This window comes from Bos taurus, chromosome 4, assembly GCF_002263795.3.
Source record: "Bos taurus isolate L1 Dominette 01449 registration number 42190680 breed Hereford chromosome 4, ARS-UCD2.0, whole genome shotgun sequence".
In the NCBI taxonomy this organism is placed as follows: domain Eukaryota; kingdom Metazoa; phylum Chordata; class Mammalia; order Artiodactyla; family Bovidae; genus Bos; species Bos taurus.
In genome coordinates, this window is record NC_037331.1 from 76,206,125 (window position 1) to 76,220,032 (window position 13,908).

Consider the following 13,908-nt stretch of genomic DNA (forward strand, 5'->3'; position numbering starts at 1 on the left):
CTCAATCCGTAAAGGAAGCATCCTCGAGAGAATGGACGCCCCAGTCAAGGACATGAACACACGACAAGCCGCAGGACTCTCCACCGGCACGGAACAGTGTCACACCACGGGTTCATTCGCTCCATCACTGTCAACCACCACCCTTGTGTCCACGGGGCACACCGCTGAAACACCATGACAGCACCGGCACGCGACAGGCTGATATGTTCCTGCCACACAGACAACTCTTCACCTGCCAGGGAGGCGAGGGGACAAACTGCCTCCACTGCCCCAACCTGTCCTGCCAAGAGGGCAGCCAGAGGCCATCACTTACCTGTCCAGGTGATGCGTAGGTACAAGACACACACGGACTCATACCTGGACCAGATAACATGCAGGTACAGAGCACACACACACATGTACCTGGACCCGGGTGACATGTAGGTACAAGGCACACACAGACTCGTACCTGGACCAGATAACATGCAGGTACAGAGCACACACACACATGTACCTGGACCCGGGTGATGTGTAGGTATAGGACACAGGCCACCAGGAAGCAGATGCAGAACACCAGCAGGAGCAGGACAGCCACACTCCTACAACAGAAGACATACAGTCACTGCAGGTCGGGGCAGGCGACAGGCGCCTGAGAGATGCCATCTTTCCTCCCCTCCCCCAGCGGGTCCCAGCCCCCAGGAAGACACAGTGGTCTCTGGGGACTAGCCCATGCCAGTCCTCTTCTAGGAGACAGGCTCTTCCTGTGTCCACTCCAACTTCTAAGTGCCCCTGCTCCAGGGTCTCTCTAGTCCTAGGAATGCTCTCTCTAGTCCTAGGAGTCCTCTCTCTCTAGAAATGCTCGAGAGATGCCCTCCGCATGCAAGAAGGGCTAGGGTTGCACAGACTTGGCTGCTGAGCACTGCCCTCTTTCTGGGCTTCATCTAAAAAGAGTTTTATTAAGAAAGCTGAATCTCCTAGTAGGCCATCCAGGTGGCCACTGTGTGTCCACAGGGTCTTGGAGTGGGGCTGGCTTCCAGTGCCTTCTGGAAACTCACAGTTGAACTGCTCCACTCGGGAGGTTTATGAAGAAAGTGGTACATCTAGAAGAAAAGCGGGGTCTTTCCTGCCAAGAAACCAGCACTGTCACTCACTTTGATTTAGGATGATTCAGTGTTATTAAAACCTTATGTTTTTGTTCCTTTCCAGAGGCTACTTGTCCTCATTTGAATGTTTCTGAAAATGACAAGCACCCAGAAGCCAGGGTGCCTCACTAGCGGTCCTGTGTTATCTCCTGCAGTCAGTGCCACGAAGTCAACGGTGCGTGTGCTGTGGACAGAGTACACTGAAAATACGTGGTGTCTGAGGACTGAGCACATTTAAAATTAACAACCGAGAGTGAGCAGTCCCATGCATTTGCCATCAGGCATGCTTAGCTAGGTCCTCCAGGTAATGGAGAACTGGCATGTGGCTCAGGCGGTCTCCAAAAGCCAGGGCACCGTGGGAGAGTGACCACAGGAATTAAACCTGAACTTGAAAAGAAAGGGATTCCTGGCAACCTCCTATGACTGACGGACCCAGAATGGCACTTACTGTGGGATTATTAGAAGGTAGACAAGGCCGAATAAGGCGGCCAGAATGAGAGCCAGAACCACGGCGCTGGTGAAATACTCGTCCTGAAGCTGGTGGTACTAGAAGACACAGAAATAGACCATCAGCCGCCAGCTTCCAGGAGAAAGGGCGCCAAGGACGCCTAGGACCACCACAGTGAGAAAGAGCTGCACCCACATCCCCAGGACGCCCCGGGGCCTCTGACTCCCAGCCACCCTGAGCCCCCCACCACCCACCTTTCGCTCTCGCTCAGCTTGCTTGTACTTCAGGGTGAAGAAGTTCAGGTCTGCCATCTCCAGCTCCATCTGGCGGGCTTCCAGGAGGCGGCCGATGTACCTGTTGACACGTGTGCCGGGGGTGGTTTGGACAACGTTTGTAGAGAAAGACGAGCGGTTTCTGAGTTTTTCCGAGGCTGTTCTCAGTGCCCTCCGCTGACCATTACAGAAAGAAAGGCAGGGATATGGTCAGAGTCTCTACTGAGCAAAGAAAAGAGCTCTTACGCCCCATCCTCCTGGGTCCTTGCCGAGGATCTGGCAGAGTCTGGGGCAGGGGCGGGTTTGGGGATCTGAGATGCATTCTTGGCTCCTCCACCTGCTAGTGAGGAGACCCCAGGTGAGTTATCACATCCTTGGGTTGGGTTTCTGTGTTTGTAAGTGGGGTCACGTGGCGGTTGTATAGCGGCACCACATGGAGGGTTATGGGACCCCACTCGTGTGCAGTGGACACAGAGCACAGAGCAATGAAACCTGTTCTTTGAAAATATCAATAAAATCAACAGATCTCTAGCAAGCACGACAAAGAAAAAGAGAGAAATACATAAACAAATTCAGGAAAGAAGCAAATTTACTACAGACACTGCAGACATCAAGAGGATAATAAGGAAATATTATGAACAATAGTTCACATATAAATTTGACAACTCAGTGACTTCTCTGATGGTCCAGTGTTTAAGACTCTGTGCTTCCACTTCAGGGGGCACAAGCTCAACCCCAGGTTGGGGAACCCCAATATGCCACGTACAGCCAAAAAAAATTAAGAAAAACAATAATTTTTAATTATAAATAAATTTGACAATTTAGATCAATCACCTACTCCTTGAAACATACAAACTACCACAACTCACCCAACAGAAAAGATAATAATAGAAAAGCTCTATAATGGCTACATAAATTTATTTCATAATTTAAAAATTCATAAAAAAGTAATCTTCAGGCTGAGACGGTTTCATCGTGAATTCTATCAAATATTTGAATAAGAATTAACATCAATTTTATAGAGTCTCTTTAAGAAAATAAAAGTCAACACTTCCCAACTCACTTTATAAAGTATTATCCTGATACCAAAACCAGACTGAGAGTATTAAAGAAAACTACTTTTGAGGGCACATCCCTCATGAATATTGATGCAAAAATCCTTAGCAAAACATTAACAAATAGGATTCAGCAATATATAAATAGAAGTCTATACCATGAACTTTTCTAGATACATAAGGTTTAAATATTTGAACACTCCACACAAGCTATCATATTAACACCATATTAGCCACCACATGGAAAAACCCACGGTCACATCAACTAAAAAATCTTTTGACAAAATTCAATACCCACTCATGATAAAAATCATCACAAATCAAGGAATGGTGGGGAACTTCCCTAACTTGATGAAGAACATCTACAGGATGCCTACAACTAGGTGGATAAACCTAAAGCCTGTTACGTAGAGTGAAGTAAGTCAGAAAGAGAAAAACAAATGTCATGTATTAACACATATGTACGGGGGAGCCTGGTGGGCTGCCGTCTATGGGGTCGCACAGAGTCGGACACTACTGAAGCGACTTAGCAGCAGCAGCAGCAGCAGCATGGAACCTAGAAAGATGGTACAGATGAGCCTGTTTTCAAGGCAGGAAGAGAGATGCAGACATGAGAATGGACACGCGGACATGGGAGGGAAGGAGAGGGTCAGACAAATAAAAAGAACAGCACTGACATAAACACACGACCATGCGTGACGCAGATAGCTAGAGGAAGCCGCTGTAAAACACGGGAAGCTCAGGTCAGCGCTGGGACGGCCTAGAGAGGTGGCAGGGCGGTTCAGGGGGAGGGCATGTATGTACACGCGTATCTGATTCACCCCGTCATGCAGCAGCAACTAACACAACACCGTGTAGCAACTATACTCCAATAAAATAAATAAATTAAAATGAAAAGGGAGCGAGAAATTGGGAGGCTCCTGGTGTACATTCCAGAAGGGACAAATGTACTGGCAGTTTTAGGGAGAGCATCTCGCCACACTGGCCGGGGCTGGGGAGACATGTCTCCCACCTGCTGCCATGAGTGACACTGGCACCACCACCTCTAATCAGCTACACACCCACTCTCAAACAGACACTTGAGGCAGAGAAATTCATCTTACAAATGATCAGAAATGTAAATGCACATTCGTGAGCAAAAAGGCTGTGAATTACTTACTTTGATTAAAAGAAAACACACACAAAAAGCGGAAATGACCTAAATATCAATAGAAGTGGAGTAAGTAAATGCTCTCTCCTTAGGCTGGAGATTTACTCAATGACTTAAGAATCCTATTTTTGAGGAACAGTCAACAATATAAGGGAATGCTTATGATACACTGGCAAGTGAAAGAAAGCAGCAAACAGTGTATATCATCCCATCAATTTTATTTTTTTAAATGTGTAAATATAAACACATCTAAGAAGCTAGAAGAACCAAAATATTAATAATAGGTTGGCTGTGGGTGGTCAGATTATAGATGAATGGTTTTCATTTTCTTCTTTGTGAATTTTTGTATTTTTCTATATTTTCCACAATAGAGTTCTTTTATAATCGGGAATACTGAAGAAGGAATTGAACAAGTGTAAACACATGGGGGTCGGGTTTTACTGCAGGTGCTTGTCTCTGTGTATTAAGGAGAGCAGCCCCTTGGGCGCGGTCCAAAACTGGGGTGCAACTGGGCTGTTCAGGAGCTCTAAAACCAAGCCTGGAAGCTCAGGCCGCCCTGCAGGCACCTGCATGGTATCGCCACCTAGCGGCTGACCCACCCTGGGCTCCCACACTTCTGATGCAGGAGAGGCCAGGAACAGGGGAACCCAAGATGGGCTGTGTTCTGAGGCTGACCACATACACCTGAGCCACACTCCCCAGAACCTGGGACACAGTTTCTCACAAATGCAGCACAAAGGCACAGACAGTGGTGGACCCCACTGTCCTAATCCCGCCAGCCTTCCCAGCTCCATCTGCAAGAACAACCTCCATCAGGCTGTCAGGCCTGGAGGTGCGGATAAAGTGAACAGAAGACAGCAACAGAAAAGATGAGGCAACCTCATCCTAAAGCAGATGCAGGACTTGGGACCCGCTGGGGAGAATGGCCCCAGAGAAGGGGCTGCTCTGCTCGAGGTCACTGGACGGGTCACTCACGTCATCCTTCCCAAATACCCGCACTGGTGGCCAGCCCTGCCCATGCACGGCCTCTCCACTCCATCCTTTCAAGACCACCATGGACTCCCCAGCCCGGGCCACCTGCCTGTCACTGTCCTGTCTTTGCCCACTGACGCCCTCCCACAGTGCCAACACTGCGCCCTCCGCATCCTGGACTCGTTTCCACTATCACAGGGCAAAAGTGATGAAGGGCACAGAGCAGAGCAGCAAAAGTCCAGGCTCCCAGCTGGGCCCCCAGCCCCTGGCACCTGCCCATGGGGGCTGCGCTGTCTCTCTGCCTCCCCAGCAGGGGAGCTGCCTGGGCCAACAGAGGCTGTCCAGGGGGAAAAGAGGTGAGAATTGGGTGTGCTGGGGGCGAGGGATCAGAGTCTGGAGAAGACAGCGAGATGGAGGGAGAAGAAGGCTGGATGCAAGAGGGCGTCTGAGAGCAGAGCACAGGACTGGGCTGTGGGATCCTCAGTCTGGGGCCAGCCAGGCAGCAGCGGAGGTGTCCCAAGCACCAGAGATGTGGGGAATGTTGGAGCGGGGGTCTAAGGACCCTGAACCCCCAGGGGAGACTCGTGGGAGACTGTGGGGACAGAGGGGCTGAGGATGAAACCTGGGATACCACCCCTCATGCTCCCAGGGGAGACAGAAGGACCACAGAGCCATGGAAGTGACAGGCTTGGGGAAGAATCCAGGAATCTGAACTCTGGTGTGAAAGGAAGGAGAGAAGGGGCCCTGAGCATGGCTGGTCTCCCCAGAGCAGGGATGGGAAGGGTGGAGCTGCAGGGCTCCCTGGGTTCCTGGGCCATGGGGCCAGGAGGATGGGCTGCAGACACCAGCCAGAGAAGGTGGCCAGAGAGCCCAGCATATGATTCCTCCTCAACTAAGGAGCCGTGGGCTGCGTAGGGTCTGCTGCTGGCACTCTCAGGTCCGAGCGGGGACACCGAGGGGCTGCTCAGTCCCTGAGAACGAGAGACTGACGCTAACTGTGTGGGCTCATCAGACACAGTCTGAATCCAAAGGTCACAGGCTCCTTTCACAGGTCAGCAGGCTCTGCCCAGGAAAAGCTTCAGCTCCTCAATCTTATGAACCCCAGCCTCCCAGGCAACCCAACAGGAATGATTCACTCTCTCCCCTCTCCCCACCCCAACTTCTCTGAAGAGTCCTGGGGACACCAGCCCTTGCCTCGGGTTCCAGGTCAATGACTCTGCACTGCCCTGGCTTCATCTAAAATTTGATTTTTTGTTCATTGTGGGTTCTTTTGGATTACACTTGATTTTTTAAAAATACTGCACTATTATTTATCCTGATGCTTCCCAGATGGCTCAGCAGTAAAGAGTCCATCTGCAGTGCAAGAGATAAGGGAGACCCAAGTTCAGTCCCTGGGTTGGGAAGATCCCCTGGAGGAGGAAATGACAACCCGCTCCTGGAGATCAGGAGCCCCCCTTCCTTGGTTAAGTCCCTCTAGTTGATGGTACACGGCCTCCAGACTTGAAAGAGGTTCCTTTTGGAGGTGTTCCTGCAGGGCAATCTGGGTGCAGGACTTTCCATTTTTCTTCTTGGGTGGTCAGATTCACCTTCCGACCGTCTTTAGTCTTCTGCTGGAGTTGGGTGGGGCCTGGGGTGAAAGCATGGAGCTGAGTGGGAAATTAACCTCTATTCTTGCCTGGAGACTCCCATGGACAGAGGAGCCTGGCGGGCTACAGTCCATGGGATTGCAAACAGCTGGACACAACTGAGCACGCATGTAGGAAATTTATCCTGACACTGGGTTTTGGACATGTATTTAAATTGTACACCTCACTCCCCTCCCCCAGTCCCATCTCTGGAGGGTTAAGTTGAGTCAAGGGGGTTGGTGGGGTGGGGGCGCTGCAGGAAGAAGACAGCGATTAAGTCAGTATTTCTACTCTGGCAAGCTGGCAAACAGGAAAGCCTGAGAGTGCTCCTGTTACATGTTCTGGGTAAATATATCAACCCACTCATACTGTGAAATGAACAACTGAACTGACAAAAAAGTAAGGGAAATGACCAGAGGCCAGAAACAATAGGTCAATAGGAATTCAGGCCAGGGAATGGTGCCATCACGCTCTCATGGGGCTCACAGAAAACCCAGGGCCCAAGCAAGATGGGCAGTGAAGTCATAGACATCTGGCTGAACCCCAGACCCTGAGAGGCTCCACGACCAGGAGAGACTAAGCAGTGGGGTCAGTGAAGACGCTGGCCTGTCTTCGACCTGACTCTCCACCAAAGGCATGTGCATGCATGCGCCTGCCTCCTGGGACATCTAGAAACCACAGGTCGGGCATTTAGTTTAAAGACTCCCTCGTGGCAGGCAGAGGAAAGACCAATCTCCTTGGGAGACTTCTCCATCAACAGAGCTCTTACTGCGTTTCAAGATAAAGTCTTCCCAAATAGAAGCCCGTAATCAAACCACAAAAACTCCCTCTAGAATAAGGCACCACAAGTGAGAGTCAGCAGGATTTTGCTTCTTCCTAAAAAGCCACTGAAACTGTGGTGAAGGAATTCCTTTTAAAGGCATAAAACCCACAAGGCAGAGAAAACCAGAGTGCAGAAGGCAGCAATGCAATCTCAGGAAACAGGCAATCAGTCAGTGACAGATTCAAGAACACAGACGATGATGAAAGCGAGAATATTCAGAAGGTGCAGCCATTGGTGCAGGACAGGGGCTGGAGGGCCAATGACAAGAGGACTTGGGAAGAGTATGCTCAGAGCTACTGATGAAGTGATGGAGCACAAGGCTTCACCCCAGGCTCCCAGAGGACCAGGGTCTTCCCTGGAGGGGAAGGGATCAGGGGGGTTACGGATACAAGGGCCGCGTGGTTGAGGCAGACACTGAGGACCACCCCTAGCCACAGTGGTGCCTCCCCATTCAGCTCCATGCTTTCACCCCAGGCCCCAGCCAACTCCAGCAGAAGACTAAAGACGGTCGGAAGGTGACTCAAGAAGAAACCAACCCAGGAAGAAAAATGGAAAGTCCTGCACCCAGGCTTCCCTGCAGGAACACCTCCAAAAGGAACCTCTGTCAAGCCTGGAGGCCATGTACCATCAACTAGAGGGACTTAACCGAGGAAGGGGAGTCTCTGATATGAGAGCCAGAGAGGGAGGGAGCAGATGGTCAGAGATGCTCCCCACAGAGGTGAAGGACAATGTTGTGGTGACACCACGCTGAGGCTCTTGGGGTGCAGACAGAGGGGGAAGGAGTCCCCAGAAGCAGCAATACAACATCTGACGTGTGAATATCCAGAGGACAGATTTAAACATCTGGGGGATCTGGGCTCGAATTCACCGATAAATCCATGGAATGTCAACTTGTGGGGGAAAAAAAATACAAGATAATAAAAAGGTTTCTGCAGGAAAGCAAAGCAGCCTAGCTCCAAAGAGCATTTACGAGACTATGAAACATGAGGGGCGGGGCTGATGGAGCTGACCATGGCAGGACTGCACTAGGAGGACAGACAGGTGGGGATTCGGCAGGGCCGGCACGCGGGAGCAGGGCCAGCCTACCTTGTCGTCATCCTCACAGGTCATGACGTTGGAGAAAGGGATCTCGGCCTTGAACATCTTCCGGCAGTGCATGAGCTGCACCAGCAGGTAGCACACGGTCTTGAACTTCATCCTCTTGGCCGGTTTTATGTCTGAGAGAATCAGCCCTGGAAATATCTGTGCAGACATGCAGCACAGAGATATGCTGTGAGTAACAGGCACGGCCTGCCTCTCGGGCGGGGAGCGCAAATGTGATGGGGCAGAGGGGTCACAGGCAGCTAGCTCAAGGCCTGCTGCTCGCCAGGGAACAGAACCACAACCCAGTCCCCAAACATGCAGCTCTCAACTCTACCCAATGCCTCTGAAACCAGAGCAATGCCTGAATCCCGGGGTGGATGTGTGGACATCACCCAGCTAGGTCTGCACCACGCTGGTGAGTGTCACCCACCGGCCCACCAGGGTCACTCCTGTAGACCTCCCCTTCTGCCTTTTGCCTTTTTCTCTCCCTTTTTCACCCCAAATTTCTCCAAAGGGGCTGCTCATTGTACAAACCACATCATCCTGCTCATCCTCAAAGCACAGCCCTGACTGATGCTGTAGTTTAATTCTGCATGACAGGGCGGCATCCACGTGGGGCCCCAAGGCTCCCTCCTACAGCTCAGAACCTCCTGCATCCAAGCAGCCGCTCCCAGGCCTCCCTCCTTGGGCCCCGTCCTCTGCTCCTCTGTTCCCAGGCTCACCCGAGCTGGCCAACCAAACCTCTCACCCGGCCCTCCTCCAGTCCACCTCACACCTGCCCTTCTCATGCACACTCACTCGCCTTCTCCAGGAATCAGCTCACCTCACCCTACCTGTCCTTCCCTGAGCCCCACTTCTCTCGCCTTGCCAGTGCTACACCATCCAAGGTCCCCATGCCACATGGGTGCGTTGCATCCCAGCCTGGAGAGGGCTAGACCAGGGAAGCACCAGAACAGCGAAACCCAAAGCTCTCCCTCACATCTGACCTGCTTGTGTCCAGAAGGAGTACCACAGCCTCTTGTGTCCAGCGCCCCTCACCTTAGCCCTGCACCCTCACCTGAGCCCTGCGCCCTCGCATAAGCCCTGTGCCCTCGCCTGAACCCTGCACTCTCGCCTAAGCCCTGCACCCTCTCCTGAGCCCTGCACCCTTGCATAAGCCCTGCACCCTCGCCAGAGCCCTGCACTCTTGCCTGAGCCCTGCGCCCTCGCATAAGCCCTGCGCCCTCGCCTGAGCCCTGCACCCTCGCCTGAGCCCTGCACCCTCGCCAGAACCCTGCACGCTCGCCTGAGCCCTGCACCCTCACCTGAGCCCTGCGCCCTCGCCTGAGCTCTGCGCCCTCGCCAGAGCCCTGCACGCTCGCCTGAGCCCTGCACCCTCGCCTGAGCCCTGTGCCCTCGCCTGAGCCCTGCGCCCTCGCCTGAGCCTGGAAGTGGCTCAGTCACCCTTGACCATGTCCAGATCACTTCCCCAGGGTGGAGTGGCCTTTAGTGCCCACACAGGATGGTCACAAACCTTCCTTTGTGCACAGCACCCCTTGATCCACAGTACAATCCATCACTGACTTCCTGCAGAAGGTTCTCAAACCTAATTTGCAGGAGAGACAGCAAAGGCCCAGGGAGGTGCGGGAGGACTCAGACGGCCCAGCCCTTAAGGACCCCAGGGCCCCAACTCCAACTTCCCTCCCCGCCCCTCCCCCTCAGCCCTCCCCACACGTGCAGCAGGCCAGGCCCAGCACACAAGGTCAGTGGGAACACCCTCGAGTCCGCAGAGCTCAGGGCCTGAGAAGCAGCGATCTGAGGAGAATGAAGACTCTGCACAGGAGGCGCTCTGAAGCCTACCTTTCGCCGATGCGAGGGCACAATAAAAAAGGTCTCAATGTTATGAGTTTTCAGAAAACTGTTCCTCTCGTGTCCGTGTCCCGGCTCCACCTCATAGTCACCATTCAGGCACGCCAGGGTGGTCTTTGTGATGTGAACCTTCCTGTGGAAAAGGGCGTGGACATCCCTGCTCAGAGTCAAAGCGGGGCCTCCCCCACAGGGCTGACACTCTGCAGGGTCCTGGCAGGGATATCCCCTCCCCACGGGCAAGCTCTGGAAGGACCACTTAAGTTCCCTGGGGCACAAGCACAGAGGGCTGGAAGGTGGGGAGGAGCATTAGGGGGACCCAGAGGGAGGGGAACATGTGCAAAGAAGGGTTGAGAGCAGAGAGAGCTGCAGGCAGAGGGGAAAAGGGGCCAGAGGGGAATTGAAGGGGAGGAGGGAAGCAAGTGTCAGGATGCAGAAGGGATGACGAAGGATGCAGAGGGCGGCACAGTGATGGAGAAGGAGGCCTCTCCCCAGGCAGTGGTCTGTCCCCAAAATCCCCAGGGCGGGAGGACTCAGCCCAGTGTCAGGCCCTGCAGGGGGAATGGCAATGCTCTGCCTCCTCTGTACCCCCAACCCCGCAGTGCATGGAACCCTCTGCTGAGGCCACTTCTGGCCACACACAGCTGATCTGATGTCTGGTCCTCATTGTGCAGCACTGAACACAGCTGAGGGCTCTCCTCCTCCCCAGGTTTTTTTCCTGACGCCTGCATTCCCTGCATTCCTCCTCACCACCCTGCCCCTCCCCTGCTCCTCTTTCTGCCTCTTGGCTCCCCTTCTCTCAGGGACTCTCATTCTCCCTCCTCCTTGTGCTCAGTGTGGAGTTCCAGAGTTTCAGTGCCCCCGAGGGCCTGTGAGTCCCTAACTGACCTCGGTGCCTGGGAAGACCCAGTCTGACTGATGAAAAAGGGCCCCCCAGCCCTGTGTCATGCTCCCCTCTTGTGCACTCCCCAGAGTGCTCCCTGTGGCCCCCAAGTATGTGAACCCCACTGGGGCCAGGGCCTCTGTCTTTGCTGCCGACACTCCCCTCCAGGAACAGCGCTGTACCCGTCAGGCGCTCTGTAATCACCATGCTCCTGGCTGGTGGTCCTTCTTTGGTGGGGGCGGGGAGAGGAGTGTCTCCGAAAGGTGGGGTGGAGAAGAAGAGGAAAGAAGGAAGCCAAGTAGAGAGCGGGCACGGGGGATGAGGCCCCTCCTGGGGGTCTGGTAGATGGAGTCAGGGGAGCAGAGCTATAGGTCAGCCCCAACTTGAAAGAGGCCCTGGCCAGGTGAGGGGGCCTGTGAAGAGCTCCCTAACGGTGGGAAGTCCCTGTGCTTGTCCTAAACATGGAGCTGCAGAGCAGGTAGGACCCGTGGGATCTCAGCAGGCAGGGGAGGATGGAGGTGGGCAGCTCCTATCACCTCCTTGCTGGCTGATGGTCTGGACTTTGTGCCAGACAAGCAGCTGTGAGCACAGCTGCCAGAAGAGGAGGGGGCAGACACAGTGAGAAGGTGTTTACAGTGACCCCCTGAGACCCTGCTCTGAAGGGCAGAGAACAGAATGGGGGGAGCACTGAAGGCCAGGGTGTGGGAGGGAGGAGTCAGTGCCTTCCAGGGTCCCCCCGGGGGATGCTCAAAGGCAGCCTGGTTGAAGACAACAATGCCAGGGTTTTTGAGCTCACTTAGAAATGCCCTAGGCTTCCCAGGTGGCACTATTGGTACAGAACCCACCTGCCAATGCAGGAGACATAAGAGACGTGGGTTTGATCCCTGGGTTGGAAAGATCCCCTGGAGAAGGGCGTGGCAACCCACTCCAGTATTCTTGCCCGGAGAATCTCATGAACAGAGGAGCCTGGAGGGCTACAGTCCATGGAGTCAAAAAGAGTCAGACACAATTGAAGCAACTGAGCATGCAGAAATGCTGTGGCCATTCCTGGGACAGATGCAGTGAGGCTTTGAGGAAGATTTTCTCTTTTTCTGCTGTTGGATTCTAATCTCCAGGCTCGCTACTTCCTCAACAACCATAAGCCTCCCTTTCCTGATTTCAAAGCCACTCTCCAGAGCGTGCTGAGCAGCCTCGGATGCCACCTGGCCCTCAGCCACGCTCAGGACCTCAACACACAGAAAGGGGACCCCTGTTTCTACACTCCCCACTGAGGTCAGGCCAGGAGGGAGGAGGAAAGATGTGGCCCAGAGGACAGCAGGCCTCTAGGGTGAGAACAGGATGCCTGGGGGCAGGCAGAGGACAGGCAGCCAGGGCCAGAGGGGCCACAGAAGAGGGCACAGAGCTTTGCCCTGAAGTTTGGAGGAAGTGTGCAAAAGCAGACACACATGTGCAAGTGTCTAACACTCAGCTCTAGCCCCTGGGAACCACAGCTGGGCCCGGTAGCAGGTGCGAGCACAGCCCACGAACCCCTTAAGGGGAGGAAAGCAGGAGGGTGTGACTGAGAGATGAGTGTCCCTCAGAGCCCCCTTCCTGCAATCACATCATCCCCCTGCTGCCCACCGCTCATGGAAGGAGGGGAGCACCCGCTCAGCTCTCAGATTAATGTTTTTACAGCAATACAATGCCTTGGCTCTGTGGAATGGTTTGAATAAAATGAGACAAAGGCAGGCAACTGTAATTAGGAGGCATTAGAAGTGCACGGACCAATAAGAAACACATCCTCATTCTAGAAGAAAATCTGTTAATTTCCCTAGTGGGGCGCTAAACCACAATGCTTTCCGCTGTGTAAGTCTGAGAAAGAAAGTGAAGTGAGAAGCAGCAGTCAGCACTCTGGACAGCTCCCAGCCAGGCAGACACGGGGCTCTCAGTCACCACCGCCTCCTGTCAGCTTGCCTGCTCTCCGTGAAGCCCAGGAGTCTCAGTCAGCCCAGCACACGCCCCTCCAATTGTCGATGGGGGCTAGGATGGCCAGGCTTCCAGGCCCTCCAAGCAGAAGGGCCATGTACTATCCCCTACCCCTGCCCTCAGGATCCCGGACTTACCCAGGCAGGCCGGCAGCCTCCATGACGTTGGCCAGGGTCACGTCGTTGGACCACACATCATACTGCCACTTACGCAGGCCCAGGACCCCGCAGAGGACCCTGCCGGTGTGCAGCCCCACACGCATGTTCAAGTCCACCTCAGTGGCCTCAGCCACGGACCTGCAACAAACATAGACACAGGGCGGAAGCTGGGACCCTGCAGTCTGCTCCCATAGTGCCATGAGCACAGGACAGCAGGAGCCTGGATGGGACGGTGGTCTCCTGACCTAATTAGCCTGACCCCTGAGCTGTGGCCTCTGGTGGGCGGGGTCCCTCCAGGCTGGCTCCCCCAAACTCCAGGGCCACTGCTCAGCTCACGAGGCACCGCACCTCCCCTCCCCGCTCCTTACCCAGGGCAGCCACAGAAGGGAAACAAGCCCAAGGTCCCAGTCCCAGGACCCTGATCCTGCTCTGTGTACCACCAACCTGATCAGGGGTGCTCATGCCTGCTGCCTACCCGGGGGCCAGCGTAAGAGCCATGGGGAACATC

General features: G+C 54.0%; 1 protein-coding gene across 1 annotated transcript in view; it reads right to left on the reverse strand.

Annotated features, from left to right (window-relative positions):
* Positions 1-13,908, reverse strand: part of ADCY1 (adenylate cyclase 1) — a 99,668-nt gene that overhangs the window by 32,036 nt on the left and 53,724 nt on the right. Inside the window, 6 exon segments of the mRNA NM_174229.2 lie at positions 494-578; positions 1,570-1,667; positions 1,824-2,018; positions 8,553-8,708; positions 10,389-10,530; positions 13,380-13,538. Of these exon segments, the coding sequence (NP_776654.1) occupies positions 494-578; positions 1,570-1,667; positions 1,824-2,018; positions 8,553-8,708; positions 10,389-10,530; positions 13,380-13,538 (835 nt within the window).